This window comes from Wasmannia auropunctata, unplaced genomic scaffold, assembly GCF_000956235.1.
Source record: "Wasmannia auropunctata unplaced genomic scaffold, wasmannia.A_1.0 LD336076.1, whole genome shotgun sequence".
In the NCBI taxonomy this organism is placed as follows: domain Eukaryota; kingdom Metazoa; phylum Arthropoda; class Insecta; order Hymenoptera; family Formicidae; genus Wasmannia; species Wasmannia auropunctata.
The window spans coordinates 814,953-827,155 of NW_012026814.1; the positions used below are offsets into that span (position 1 = coordinate 814,953).

The 12,203-nt window shown below is 37.8% G+C and overlaps 3 protein-coding genes across 5 annotated transcripts in view; 1 reads left to right on the forward strand and 2 right to left on the reverse strand.

The window, feature by feature from the left end:
• Positions 1-125: 125 nt before the first annotated feature.
• Positions 126-1,225, reverse strand: LOC105449170 (protein QIL1). 2 transcript variants are annotated; one of them, XM_011688173.1, is made up of 3 exons: positions 1,004-1,225; positions 770-938; positions 126-496 (listed from the first exon to the last, which is right to left on the reverse strand). In XM_011688173.1, the coding sequence occupies exons 1-3, from the start codon at positions 1,057-1,059 to the stop codon at positions 311-313; spliced, it is 411 nt and encodes a 136-aa protein (XP_011686475.1). In that variant the 5' UTR covers positions 1,060-1,225; the 3' UTR covers positions 126-310. The 2 variants fall into 2 exon arrangements, with proteins under 2 accessions (XP_011686475.1, XP_011686476.1); XM_011688174.1 differs by having other exon boundaries at positions 1,046-1,221.
• Positions 1,226-2,065: 840 nt separating this feature from the next.
• On the forward strand, positions 2,066-5,417 carry LOC105449172 (E3 ubiquitin-protein ligase RAD18-like). The gene is made up of 7 exons (XM_011688175.1): positions 2,066-2,298; positions 2,384-2,462; positions 2,556-3,093; positions 3,224-3,476; positions 3,558-3,618; positions 3,696-4,553; positions 4,664-5,417. The coding sequence occupies exons 1-7, from the start codon at positions 2,269-2,271 to the stop codon at positions 5,044-5,046; spliced, it is 2,202 nt and encodes a 733-aa protein (XP_011686477.1). The 5' UTR covers positions 2,066-2,268; the 3' UTR covers positions 5,047-5,417.
• Positions 5,418-5,758: 341 nt separating this feature from the next.
• LOC105449173 overlaps positions 5,759-12,203 on the reverse strand; it is a 56,575-nt gene continuing 50,130 nt past the window's right edge. For both annotated transcript variants that reach the window (XM_011688177.1, XM_011688176.1), the window contains exons 8-12: positions 11,332-11,498; positions 10,313-10,903; positions 9,517-9,692; positions 9,085-9,234; positions 5,759-8,784 (exon numbers count right to left, since the gene is read on the reverse strand). In XM_011688177.1, the coding sequence (XP_011686479.1) occupies positions 8,665-8,784; positions 9,085-9,234; positions 9,517-9,692; positions 10,313-10,903; positions 11,332-11,498 (1,204 nt within the window). In that variant the 3' untranslated portion in view covers positions 5,759-8,664. The remainder of the gene's footprint in view (positions 8,785-9,084; positions 9,235-9,516; positions 9,693-10,312; positions 10,904-11,331; positions 11,499-12,203) is intronic.

Consider the following 12,203-nt stretch of genomic DNA (forward strand, 5'->3'; position numbering starts at 1 on the left):
ATAATTCGAAATGACATTATTGTAGTTGCAAATTGATATTATTTAAGTAGCCGAATTAATATTTCATAATACTGACTGTTTGTTAGTATATATATTTTTTAAAATCATTGATGCAAGAACTGATAATCGTTTCGTAGGAAAATATTTATTGGACATATAATAAATTAATAATAAAAACTCAATAAAGAGCCGTTAACAGTGTATAGACTGTACAAATTAACATGCGGGAGATCTGAAACTAATAACAATGCTAAATGATACTAAATGATGTCAAGTTTTCCTAAAATCCACAATACAAGATTAGAAAACGCTATTGACTTTTCTCAGACACGCTCTGTTGCTCTATGTAACCCCGCAGAGTCTCAGAAATACTCTGCACACCGTTGGTCACATGGGTCGGAGTCTCGGACAGGAATTTCATGCTCGCTATAACTCCCTTATTCCATGACGACTTGACGGAGTTGGAGAGGTCACTGGTACTTGGCAATGGTGGTAGCTACGTGGCAATTTAATAAGCTCTTTTTAAGTGAATTCAACAAAAATGTTGAAACAGAGAAATTAAAATGATGCAAAACAGAAAGCTGATAATATCGTGTCACACATACAAATAAAGAAAACACTGTATGACTGTCCAATCTTTGATATTAGAAAAATCGATCATTTGTTCTGGATGATTGTGATCGGATCTTAATGTTGGACATCAAAATCGAACGGTTACATTTGACGTTAAAAGTGCTGTGAAACTATATGTCAAATGAAATGAACCTACCTCATTGACGATATTGTCAACCTCCTTGGGGATATTGTCCTTGACGTAAGGCGCGACATTATTGTAGAATCTTCCGTACAACTGCACGCTGTCCTCAGACTTGGACCACAGGCCCTGCTGAACGCTGTAATAAACGACACCGCCTACGAGGGTGGCCTTGACGGCGAATCTGCAAGATATAACCTCTCGTCGTGATTCGATTTCGGCTCGTCGAGCAGCGCAGCATGCGAATACCGTGACAGCGTGTCCTCTCTACTCCTCAGCGAATGTACTAACCGCGCGATGCCCATTATTCGGTCAGAAATTACTTCGACAAAGTGAATTCGATCCGAAACGCCTCCAGTCGAATACCCGCCTTCCTCCTTCTCTTTTCGTCGGCCCTGGCCTCTGAATTCCAATCCCGGATTCTCGGCACCAAAGGGGTTATAGGTTATGTACCCCCGCACAGACCATAGTCGAGAGATGGATATCGATATTCGATATTATCGACTATTCGATATTTTTTTTGAATTTGAAACAAAACAAAGTATTGAATAGAGAATAGTATAAATATAATATCGAATAAATACCTTAAAATTATTCAAAAAACGAATGTTTTTTTTTTAAACTATAATTCTGTTTGCATTGCATGTACTGCAAAAGTTTTTGAGAATTTCAAGCAACGCGAACAGACCTAATATCTTCATTCTCTCTTTTTTCAATGCTTTTTCAATGCTTGAATATCTCCAAATCGACCATATTAGCCATATTTTTTATTGGCTGCTTCATTCAGAAAACAAAGCCGCTCCATGATTTGATATTACAATTGGTTTGTAATGTTTAAATGTACGTACATTTAAATCCAGCAGAAAACTAAAGACAAGAACCAATTGTATTAAAAAATTACTCATTGAGCGCTCATTGAGCGCTTAATTTTCTGAACGCATCCATTCTATGCACTATGTATTTATACGTATTAAAAAATATAAATATAAAATTTAGAAATTAAAAATAGAAATAAAAAATAAAATATATTTGTCTCATAATGCTCTATGACATGTATAAAATTTTGATAATATTATGATAGTAACACAATTATCTATAAAAAGACAATTAATTAGATAATAAACAAAAAATTGTTAAAAATATAATAATAATAAATAATTATATATTTATTATTATTACATTGAATATTAAAATATTTATTATTGTTATATTTAAGTTGAAATAAGGTGAATGTAGCACGGACACGCACCACAAATTGTATACCGGCGGTGCAGAAAAGTGAACGTTGCTATGTAGTTTATAGCCACTTCGTCAGGAGGCGGAATAGACTTTCCGGCGTTGTTTGTAAAACACTTCCACGCAATGGAAGCCTGCTGTTACTCCAACCAATAATTTCACTTTTTTTCTATTAAAACCGCATTAAATCGCGGTTCGGTACTGTAGAAGTTAATGGTGCGGTTCTCGATGGCATTGAATTATTTGTCCTAGTTTACTCTCGAAGTCTACGATTGACAATGTGGTCGACAGAGTATGTGGAGTTGAAGGTATCGGAAACGCGTGATTTTTGTTTAGAAAAAGATGATAAAGGGTGAAATAGACGGTGTAGTTTTTTTTTTCTTGTCATTGCAGCGTATCGATGAGTTATTGCAATGCGGGATATGCTACGAGTACATGGACACTTGTGTGATAACCTCCTGCTCCCACAGTTGTGAGTAATGCTATAATAAAATCTCGTTGCACACTGTGTATTCACACTGTACACTTGCACACGTACATATATCCTGTATCTTGTATTTTCTAGATTGTTCCTTGTGCATTAGGAAGTATCTGCATTACAAGACCCAATGTCCAATTTGTTCCGAGGAAACCTTCGAGAAGGACTTGAGAAAGAACAAGCTCTTGGATGAGATTATCATGCATTATTTGAATTTTAAAGAGAAACACGACAAGAAGTTTCATCGTGAAAAATTGACCGCCAAGAATGACAATTCTGGAATGATCTGCTCCACAAACAATTTTGCGTGCAAGAAGGAGCAAGATGTTTCCGATGTGACGGCCGAGGTATCTCACAAAAGTTCTGACAGTCCGACACTCGCAGCTGGTAATACCACACCGCGTAGACGAAAAGATCATCAGCAAGATGTATCTACTCCTAGCACCAGTACAGATCTCAGGATACCTTCCATGTTTACGCCAAAGAGTAGAAAGGGTCTTCAAAAGGAGGAAGATCGTCGAGTAGTTACATGCCCAGTGTGCAAAGTGGAGGTGTCTGAAAATAATATAAATAGGCATTTGGATGATTGTTTAAAGAGGGCGAACACAAAGGATTGTCCTAAAAAGTAAGCATTTATTTGTATTATTCTCTCCAGCTTAGAGAAAAATTACTATAATCTATATATATCTGTATATATCTGGAATATCTTAATAGTTTCTGAAATATTTTCTCTAAATAGCTTCGCTTATTTCCAGAAGCGAACCAAAACGCAAACCATTGCCAAAGTTAGTGTTAAGTTTAATGAAAGATAATGTCATACGAAAGAGATTAAAGGAATTGGGCTTATCATCTCAAGGAGACAGAAAAGTATTAGAGAATAGACTACAGAGATACACAGTTCTTTTTAATGCAGAATGTGATAAGACGTATCCAAGACCTGTATCGGAATTAATTAAGCAATGTGAAGAAGAAGAGAATTTGGAGAAGAAAGTACAAAAACCGTTAAATGTAAATCTATTATATTATCAGTTCTTGACATTTGATATATCTTGGAACTTTTCTAGATTTTAATATATTGAATTTTTACAGAGACTGAATGTCAACAGAAATACAGAACATAATGTTATAGAGCAACAGAGGAAAAAATATTGTAAGTATTCTCAAGTATTATTTGCAGATTGGTATAAATAAACTCTCTTAATTTTTCTTTTTTTTTCTTATTTTTAGTGACTACGAACAAGGATAGTTTTGATCAATTAATTGCAAGAGTAAAACATGACAGTGATCCACAAAAAATGTGTGTTAGACGCAACATATTAAATGAAAAAAATTTTGATGCACCACTTAATGATCGTGTTGCAGACAACGATTCAACTATCAAAGATTGCCAGAGAAATAATTTTGCGTTGCTGAATTCTTCTGCCAATTGTATCGAAGACTCAGATTCAAGCTCTTCTCCCTTGCAATCGTATTTTAGCGAAAATCCTATGAATTTTCTGTCTGTCGAATTAGCTTCCTCTAACGATTCCATCGACCAGTGTGCTTCCAATCATTATACCTCAAACTGTCAAAATGAAACTAGTTCAGATTCATTTGATCCTATTATAAATTCGAAAAATATAAAGATCAAGGAACCATCTTTCGAAAATGTTTTAATCCATGAAGAAATAACTTCTATTAATCGATCAAAACAGTGTGATTTTCTGGACAATGAAATGGATATGGCCATCAAAGAGTCAGTTTCTGAACTTGACAACATGGAAACAGAAGATGGAGTACAAACTAGATTAAAGAACTTAAAGAGGAGTAGAAGTGACACAAAATATAGTTCGGACAATGAAATGGATATGGACATCAAAGAGTCAGTTTCTGAACTTGACAACATGGAAACAGAAAATGGAGAACAAGCTAGATTAGAGAACTTAAAGAGGAGTAGAAGTGACACAAAATATAGCTCGGGCAGACATGTTGCATATTCTGAGCCTAGAGACAGGTGGCAGAAAGAATTATGCAATGACAATGTAGATTCGATTGTAGAAGATGTCGATTTTGTAGAAGACAGTATTGATATTCAGGATGATTGTGGTAAATAATTTCTAATATGTAAAAAAATCTAAATAAAAATTATTTTTTTTTAGTTGCCTCTTTGTATTACAATGACTGAAAATTTTATGGAAGAATTTTGGTTTTTACAGAGAGACCAAAGCACGAGCAATCAAATAAAACGATGACGGAATACGCTGCTGGCAGCATAAAATCTGAAAAAGAAAATATGAAGATAAAGGATAAGATACTGGATAAAGATATAGCAACTTGGACTCTTCGAAAACGGGAGCGCGAAATGGCATTTGCGTTGAGTGACGAAGAAAAAATTGTAGAGAGGGGAACGATTGCTAGGAAGTCACTCCGGCTTGGTCTCAGCGAAGCTAAGGGATTTAACAACGAAAATTTCGGCGAAACTATGCGGGATGAAGAAAAATCACAAAGTGAGAAGGAGCAGTCGCAGGTAATTTGTTTGAATAATATACGCAATGTTGCGAGAAAATCTGTTAGATTGAGAAATAAAAAGAGTAAATGATACAAAAAAATTAACAACATAAATTGAATCACGGGATTCACCGAAGATAAATCAAATTTTATATTTCTTGTTGGACATTAGAAAATGTAAAAATAAGAACTATTAGACTAAGTAATCTTTTGTAGACATATATTCATTTATTGTATATATTTATATACTTGTGTAGTGCCTTTGATATAAAACAGAAATGCATAATATTTATTTTTTAAGGCATAACGAGAATAAAAATTATTAAAAACAATAAAAGTAAATATTATATACCTGTTGTTATTGAATGTCATTCTGCTTTCTTGTTTATATACAGCATATTTTATAATTATATACAGTAATATATTATTATTTGCTTTTTCTAAAAAATTTCAAGACCATTTGACATAACTTTTTAAATATTATAATATTGCAATATTTTAAACAATCTTGATTATATAAATATTTGCATTTTTTATATTAATTACGACTTACTTGATTAAAAAATGTAATAAAATGGAATAAAAAATACACGAATTCGATGCATTTGTAATATTTTTCCGTCTATATATAATACCTTGTTATATCATTCCAATATGCTTGATAGGGAAAAAGACTGAAATCTTTATCAAAGAAACAATTAAATTTATTGAATATATATATATATATATATATATATATATATATATATATAATACTATACCAAACAGGAAAGGGAGGCTAAACGATAAAACGATGGGCGCAATTTTCGTTAAAACTCGCATATCTCGAATGTATATATTCATAGATACTAACAATAATTTAATAAGCTTAACGTAATGTCAAAATATAGCTGCCTGTCTCTAACAATTGGTTACACAGTAAAATATTCGTCTTTGATATTACACAACTTTGATATTAATACAACTTTGGTATCGATTTATACAATTTTACAGTTAACTTTATGTACAAACCGCGCAATTCGCACGATGAACTCGTCTAAGTTCGTAGATTTACAGCGCTAACGTTCTAAAACGGAACGACTATCACATTCATTACATATTGTTCTCGTCTAATTCTTACGTAAACGTTATTGCACTGTTATAGACCGTTAAGTTGTATTTACCGTGTCGACACCTCTCTCTCTCTCTCTCTCCTCGCTCGCGTGCGAGGTGCGTCATTATCGCAGGAACGAAAATTTTTCTGCTACGGCTCGGGAAGCGCGTCGTTGATGTAATAATGTAAATGTAAGTGGTTCGTGTACTTTAATAAGCTTCTGTCTCTCGAAAGACAGACACTCCCGTATTTCATTAATCGTTTAACAGAATGATCAATCATCTCCCTCGCGATCTTCCGACGTTACATGATTAAGGATACACATAAGATTATTAGGAAATACATGTTTTCGGGCATAAAATAGCTCTTTCCTTTAAGTGGAATTCGCGCAATTAATAATAGTTGTCTGTTCCGCTGTGGTATGGCATCACGCGAGGTAGTTACTCGAACGTTGATACATCCCTCAAGTATTGTATACACGCTACAAGCGATTCTAAACTTTTATCCCGTGCACAGTTATCTGCCGATCTTCCCGGGGAAGATCGAAATATTAGATGCGTGAGACATTATATCTTACAAGCAGTAGTCACAATTCATTTATCGTCAGATTCGTCAGCGGCGCATTCACGACTCATTCGTTCCTGGCGCTTACGACAGATTGTCTTTTGATTCGCTAAGAGACTAGAGATAGTACCCTCGAAGAAGTTAGATTATAATACGGCGAATAAGGACTGTCTTCGCCGCAAAAAAGGCCAATTGTCACCTACTACTTATCTTTAAATTTATTACTTTATTTATAAATTTATTCGATCAGTTAAAGGGAAAGTCCTGAAAATAGATTATTTCTTCCGAGTAAGGAAACTCCAGTCGCGAGTTTCCCTTATCACACGCTTCAATTAAGAATGTTAATTATTGTAAATTCTCATCTAATCACACACGAATGGACGAAGTTAAAGCCGAAATGTAAGCTAACTGCCTCACGATAAATTTATTTCACGTGAAATTTATTTTTCGCGCGCGGCGGCACAGGGTGGGTATAATATTAATTAATTTACATTTTTTTTCCTCATATGAATTCGCGGTAATAGACGTCAAGCTCTTTCGACAAAGTTACACTTTTTGGGATAAAAATACGGTATTTACACGATAAACATTCCGCGCAGTAACGCAGCTCTATTTTCGAAGGAATCGGAAGAAGAGTCGCCATTCGGAAAAATATTAAATCTAATTTCAATTGTAGTTTCAAGTTGAACTAATTTACTCTTTTTACTGGTTTTGAACTAGTTTAAGTATATCAGAGGAAAATAAAATTATATTATTACCGTCAAATTCACTTATAAATACTTCCGCTATTTAAATCTTTATCCTTCGTAAAATTCTGTATTTTTTTTTTATTTTTTATTTTTAGACAGGATTGGTGAAATATGCATAATTTATAAAGATATGTAAGATACATACTACAAGCTCCCAGATGAGTTTTATTTTGCACGCTCTCGCGAACATATTTAAAAGAATACCTTTTTACAACTATATACAGCATATATCGCAGTTTCATAAAAAAGATCAGAATCGTTTCCCCGATGGATAATCGATAATTCGCGTCCCGACTGCGAGCCGACCGCGTCTCGTTTTGCAATATCGTTTCTCTCTAATCGTATTTTGATTGATCCTTTTTGATTCTCGAATTCGTTGAAGGAGGAGGAATACTCATTAATCATAAGTGGATAACCACTTTTCGCAAACATCGCCGCGAACTATCAGGAATATTATTAACGAGCGCCGATAATTGGAGATCGAAGAGATTCGAACTTACGGGAGCTGGGCACTCCGATTATCCTATAATTAATGCACAATTTGTCGCGGTCGGCATGTCGAACGTTCTTTTGGGACGAATCGCGTTATAATTACGTTACCGCGATACAGCGGAACTACAATCGTAAATAATATATTGATTCGGATTACGTTTGATCCGGGATTGATTGATTCGCGCGCGAAATCGGAACCGTGAGAATTCGGAAGTCTCGACGCCACTCCCCACCCCTCCGCTCTCCCGGGACAACATCTTAATCTCACATCTTCGGCGGTTTAGTTTTCCCTTCGGAGAACTTCCCGCACGAACGAGTGACTATCTCCGGACGTTCGTTCGGGATATTATCTGGATGGCATCTGCAAATATTTCTCGACGGCAGTCTTTTGTAATCGATCGGGTCGGAGACGACCCCCTTTTTGCGATCGGAGGCGTCCACGCTGTCTTTCACAGAGCGAGATTATCGTGCGCGAAGACGCTGGCTTCTTCGTGGGCGTCGTTGACAGTGGCGGGTTTTTAACTCTTCCTTCCGACGTCGAGGATCCGCCGATTCATGACACCTCTTATTGTACTTTCTTCTTTTATAATTTCTATTTACAATTACTGCTTTTCTATTACGTTCTACCGTCCCTTTATTATCCAAAGCTCAATGAACGTTTTTGTCGAGAAAGATCAGCGTCTTCTTCTGGCTAAACTTTCTTTACGCTAAGAAGTCTGAACTAAATTCGCTGATAAGGAACAATATCGATCGGACCGTCTCTCTTTCTCTTTTGGTTTTTTTTCTATTTCGATCACGCATCGGACTAGTGTCACGTTACATTATTCCGTTTCGATCGTCTCATCACCGTGATGCCTATCGAGCCGCGGATCTTGCGCAACAGATCTATTATATCAGCCGTTGACATGTGTTCCACACTCTCCTCGTTAACCTGGGGAAAAGACGAGACGACATTTAGTTTTGAAATAAAACAGCCTCAAGAAAGAAGAACCTCGTCCATATTAATCTTTAATCTCTACTTAAAGTTACGTGTTTTAAAAATATTATTTATTAAGAATATAAATATCGCCTCTCAAGTTTATGATCAAAGTTGTAAGTCACAGATAATTAATACTATTTTGTCGCCAATAGATATTTAGTTCAGCAATGATCTCGCGAATATATTCTCTCTACTCGGAGGAAGAATTAGGGAGAAGTGGAGGGTATAGGTTTGACATACAATTTGACTCACCATTAGTAACACGTCGCCCTGCTTGAGCCTGCCATCCTTGGCCGCGACACTGTCACGATGCACGACCGATATCACCGTACGATTTCCTTCCGACTGCAAACTAAAGCCCAGCCGGCTGTTCCACCCACGCGTCAGCTCCACCATGAACACCTGCAACAACGGGAGCGATACATTGCGCAACATTGCGACGCGACGTTCTTGCGCTCGATAATCGCATTTTCCAATGTTAGAGGATCGACAAGGCAAACAACAACGACATAAACAGCAAGGCATTTGTTAGATATTAAATTGATTTTTCGCGTTTCAATTCAGGAATTCGCCGTGAGAATCATTTATCGCGAAATTGGGATCCCGTAAGATCATATAAGATCCAATCCGGTCGGAATGACTATATACGCTCGATTACGGAAACGTGGATTTCGGGAGACCAACCTCACTGCCTTGTTCAAGATCCTCGATAGGAGCGACCGAGTCCGTGGTGTCTCTCCCGGCCTCTTCCTGGTCGCGCTCGGTATCTTGATCCACCTCGTCGTTTGGTGCGAACATCACGCCCTTCCACTTCAACAGGCCCTTGCTACCGCCCGGATCGTCCGTTCCCAGGATCTTTCCTACGCGACGCGACAAAAAAAGACCGGGTTCATCGGGTTAGAAGTAACGCCAATTGACACCCGCGGATGTTTCGTTACTTTCGCAACGATGTGCGACCGTTATCTTATCGGTCTCTCCCTCTAACGCCCTGATTTAGTTTCCACGATAGTGGCGCAAAATAGACGGCGTGTATATTCGCGCGATTACAGTTGATTCCGACAGCAATTGCAGAGTTCATTTTGTGTTAATCGTTTCGAAAAGTGAAGGCTTAATAGCTTACAAGCTTGTTATAATAAGATTTAGTATAACACATAATGTATACTATGGATTTAAGACGATTTAGAAAGTAAGCTGTTTTATATATTGTTTATAAGTTTATAAATTATAAATAGATAAGGCAACTTAAGTAATCATATTAATTATATATTGCGAACTCGACTAAGATTCTTATAATATAAACTATATAAAGCATTAAACACAAAGATTGCACGAGCACCAAGACGGCTGATTCAAATATTGAGTATAAGAGGCAAGCGAGTCAACAAGACGCACCATTAATCAATCAAGGTTTGATCCCATTAATCTAGCCTCTCGGACGGGCAAAACGAGCGGTAAAACAAGCGCAGCATGAAATAATTACCCGGGATGTCCTGATCGCTCGAGTGTGTGGCCTTGCTCTTGGTTCCAGCCGGATCGCTGCCGGCGCCGCCGCAGGCCGGATTGGCGCTCTGGTAAGCTGGATTTTTGTAACTGAAGGCGGCGGTGCTGGTGCTGCTGGTGGACGAGAGCACCGGCGGCATCGAGGCCGGCTCGGTCGGCAGATCGTTGTCGTGCTCGTCGCTCGACAGCACCGTCACGCTCCTGTCGTCGTCGTAGCTGGGCTCGGCCAGCCGACCGCGCTCCGCCTCGGCGAGGATCACGTCGCCGTCCGCGGGATACTCGCTGTCCGAGTCGACGCTGCAAAACTGGAAATGCGGCTTACCCTGCGGCGCCGTCAGATCGAGAAAGCGCGGCCTGGCCGCGGCATTGTTCAACGCCGTCCTCGACTCGTCGTCGTCGTCGCAGACGACGTAGAGCGCCGGCGGATCGATTATGTCGGTCGCAGGTGTGTTCGCCTGGGAATTGGTGACTTGCGTCCTGACGGAGCACTGGTCCGAGTCTGACGTGGTCTCCGCTTGGCTGGCCGTCGACGACGTCGTTTGCACGCTGTGCAACTTGCTCTCGGGGGTATCTACGGCACGGAGAGAGAACACTTGTCATGAAGAGATTTTGTCACGACGACACTCGCCGTGAGGTCCTATCATCGAGGATTGCCCAAATCCCTCGCGACTCGAGATAATTCCGAGAGACAGCTCGACGCTGAATGTTCCGTCGTCGCTTTTAATGTTTCCGAAAGCTCTTAAAGTAACAACTGATGTCCTATTATCCTTTCGTATAGAGTTTCAAAATATAAGTACCTCACAGTCTTACAGATTATAATTATTTCCGGATATTTGAACAAATATATAGAAAATTGATAAGTTATCGATATTTGTCGTCGATTGCTTTTAATTGTTTTTTTTAATTTAAGCATCCTACACGTAGTTCTCTTAGCTTTACCAACCCATTTGCTTATTAATTCTGTTTTGGCCTGTGCACGCTGCTCATTAATTATTTTACCTCGATCGGTTTCGGCAGTGGGAGTACGCGTGGCGGGTCGACGTAGTCTTCGGGGGGAATTGCATGACGCACCAGGTGATTGTTGCTTGCAGCTACTAGACCCACTCGATGCACCGGGTGATAATTTCCGGACCGCCAAGTCACACAGCATATCCACAGCTTCTTGTCTATTGGGAAATAATATGGAACATAAAGAGCTAGAGCTCGTGAAAGGCCATGTTGTATTTTAGTCGGAAATGATCGTGTTAGCGAGCGACTTATAATATAAAATGTAAGCGTCCGCGATCCTTTTATTTCCTGTTGGCATGAAAGAATAAAGTGATTCTATATATGCGACTCAGTTATACGTTACTGAAGAAACGGATTGCACATGATATAAAAGCATAAAGGAATATCCACGAGAGATAGAATCGAAATCATATTTGCTATCAAATATTCTTTTATAGGTCAACGGATAAATAGGATCAGAGAAAGAGGTAACAAAACTGAGATTTGTATACGTTTCTCTTAATACTTATGCCGTTTAAAATTATTACTATAATATATTTCATCTGCCTGTAGATGGTCTGACTTTATCGATTTTCCTTTCATCGCACGTCTCTTACTCCAATATTAATACCCGTATTTTAATAGTGCTTTTTATTTCAAATTATGAAATACTTTAAGAAGTATCAAATGAAGGGCAAGTGAGCCTTGCACGAAATTAGTGCTAAAATTACATATATTTAAACAATAATCATTATCACCCAAACGTTTCGGCTCCGCATTTGATACTTCTTAATTTTTAATTATATGAGCCAGAGTAATATATTATATTTTTGAAATACTTTAATTTTTTAATTTCAGACTACACCATATTGCAAATGTAATTA

Coding starts and splice junctions, on each gene's coding strand:
- LOC105449170 (XM_011688173.1), bottom strand. CDS start 1,059: ATGGGCATCGCGCGGTTAGTACATTCGCTGAGGAGTAGAGAGGACACG. Junction 939..1,003: donor AGAGAGGACACGCTGTCACG/GTATTCGCATGC, acceptor TATATCTTGCAG/ATTCGCCGTCAAGGCCACCC. Junction 497..769: donor TTGACAATATCGTCAATGAG/GTAGGTTCATTT, acceptor ATTGCCACGTAG/CTACCACCATTGCCAAGTAC.
- LOC105449172 (XM_011688175.1), top strand. CDS start 2,269: ATGTGGTCGACAGAGTATGTGGAGTTGAAG. Junction 2,299..2,383: donor CAGAGTATGTGGAGTTGAAG/GTATCGGAAACG, acceptor TTGTCATTGCAG/CGTATCGATGAGTTATTGCA. Junction 4,554..4,663: donor TGATATTCAGGATGATTGTG/GTAAATAATTTC, acceptor TGGTTTTTACAG/AGAGACCAAAGCACGAGCAA.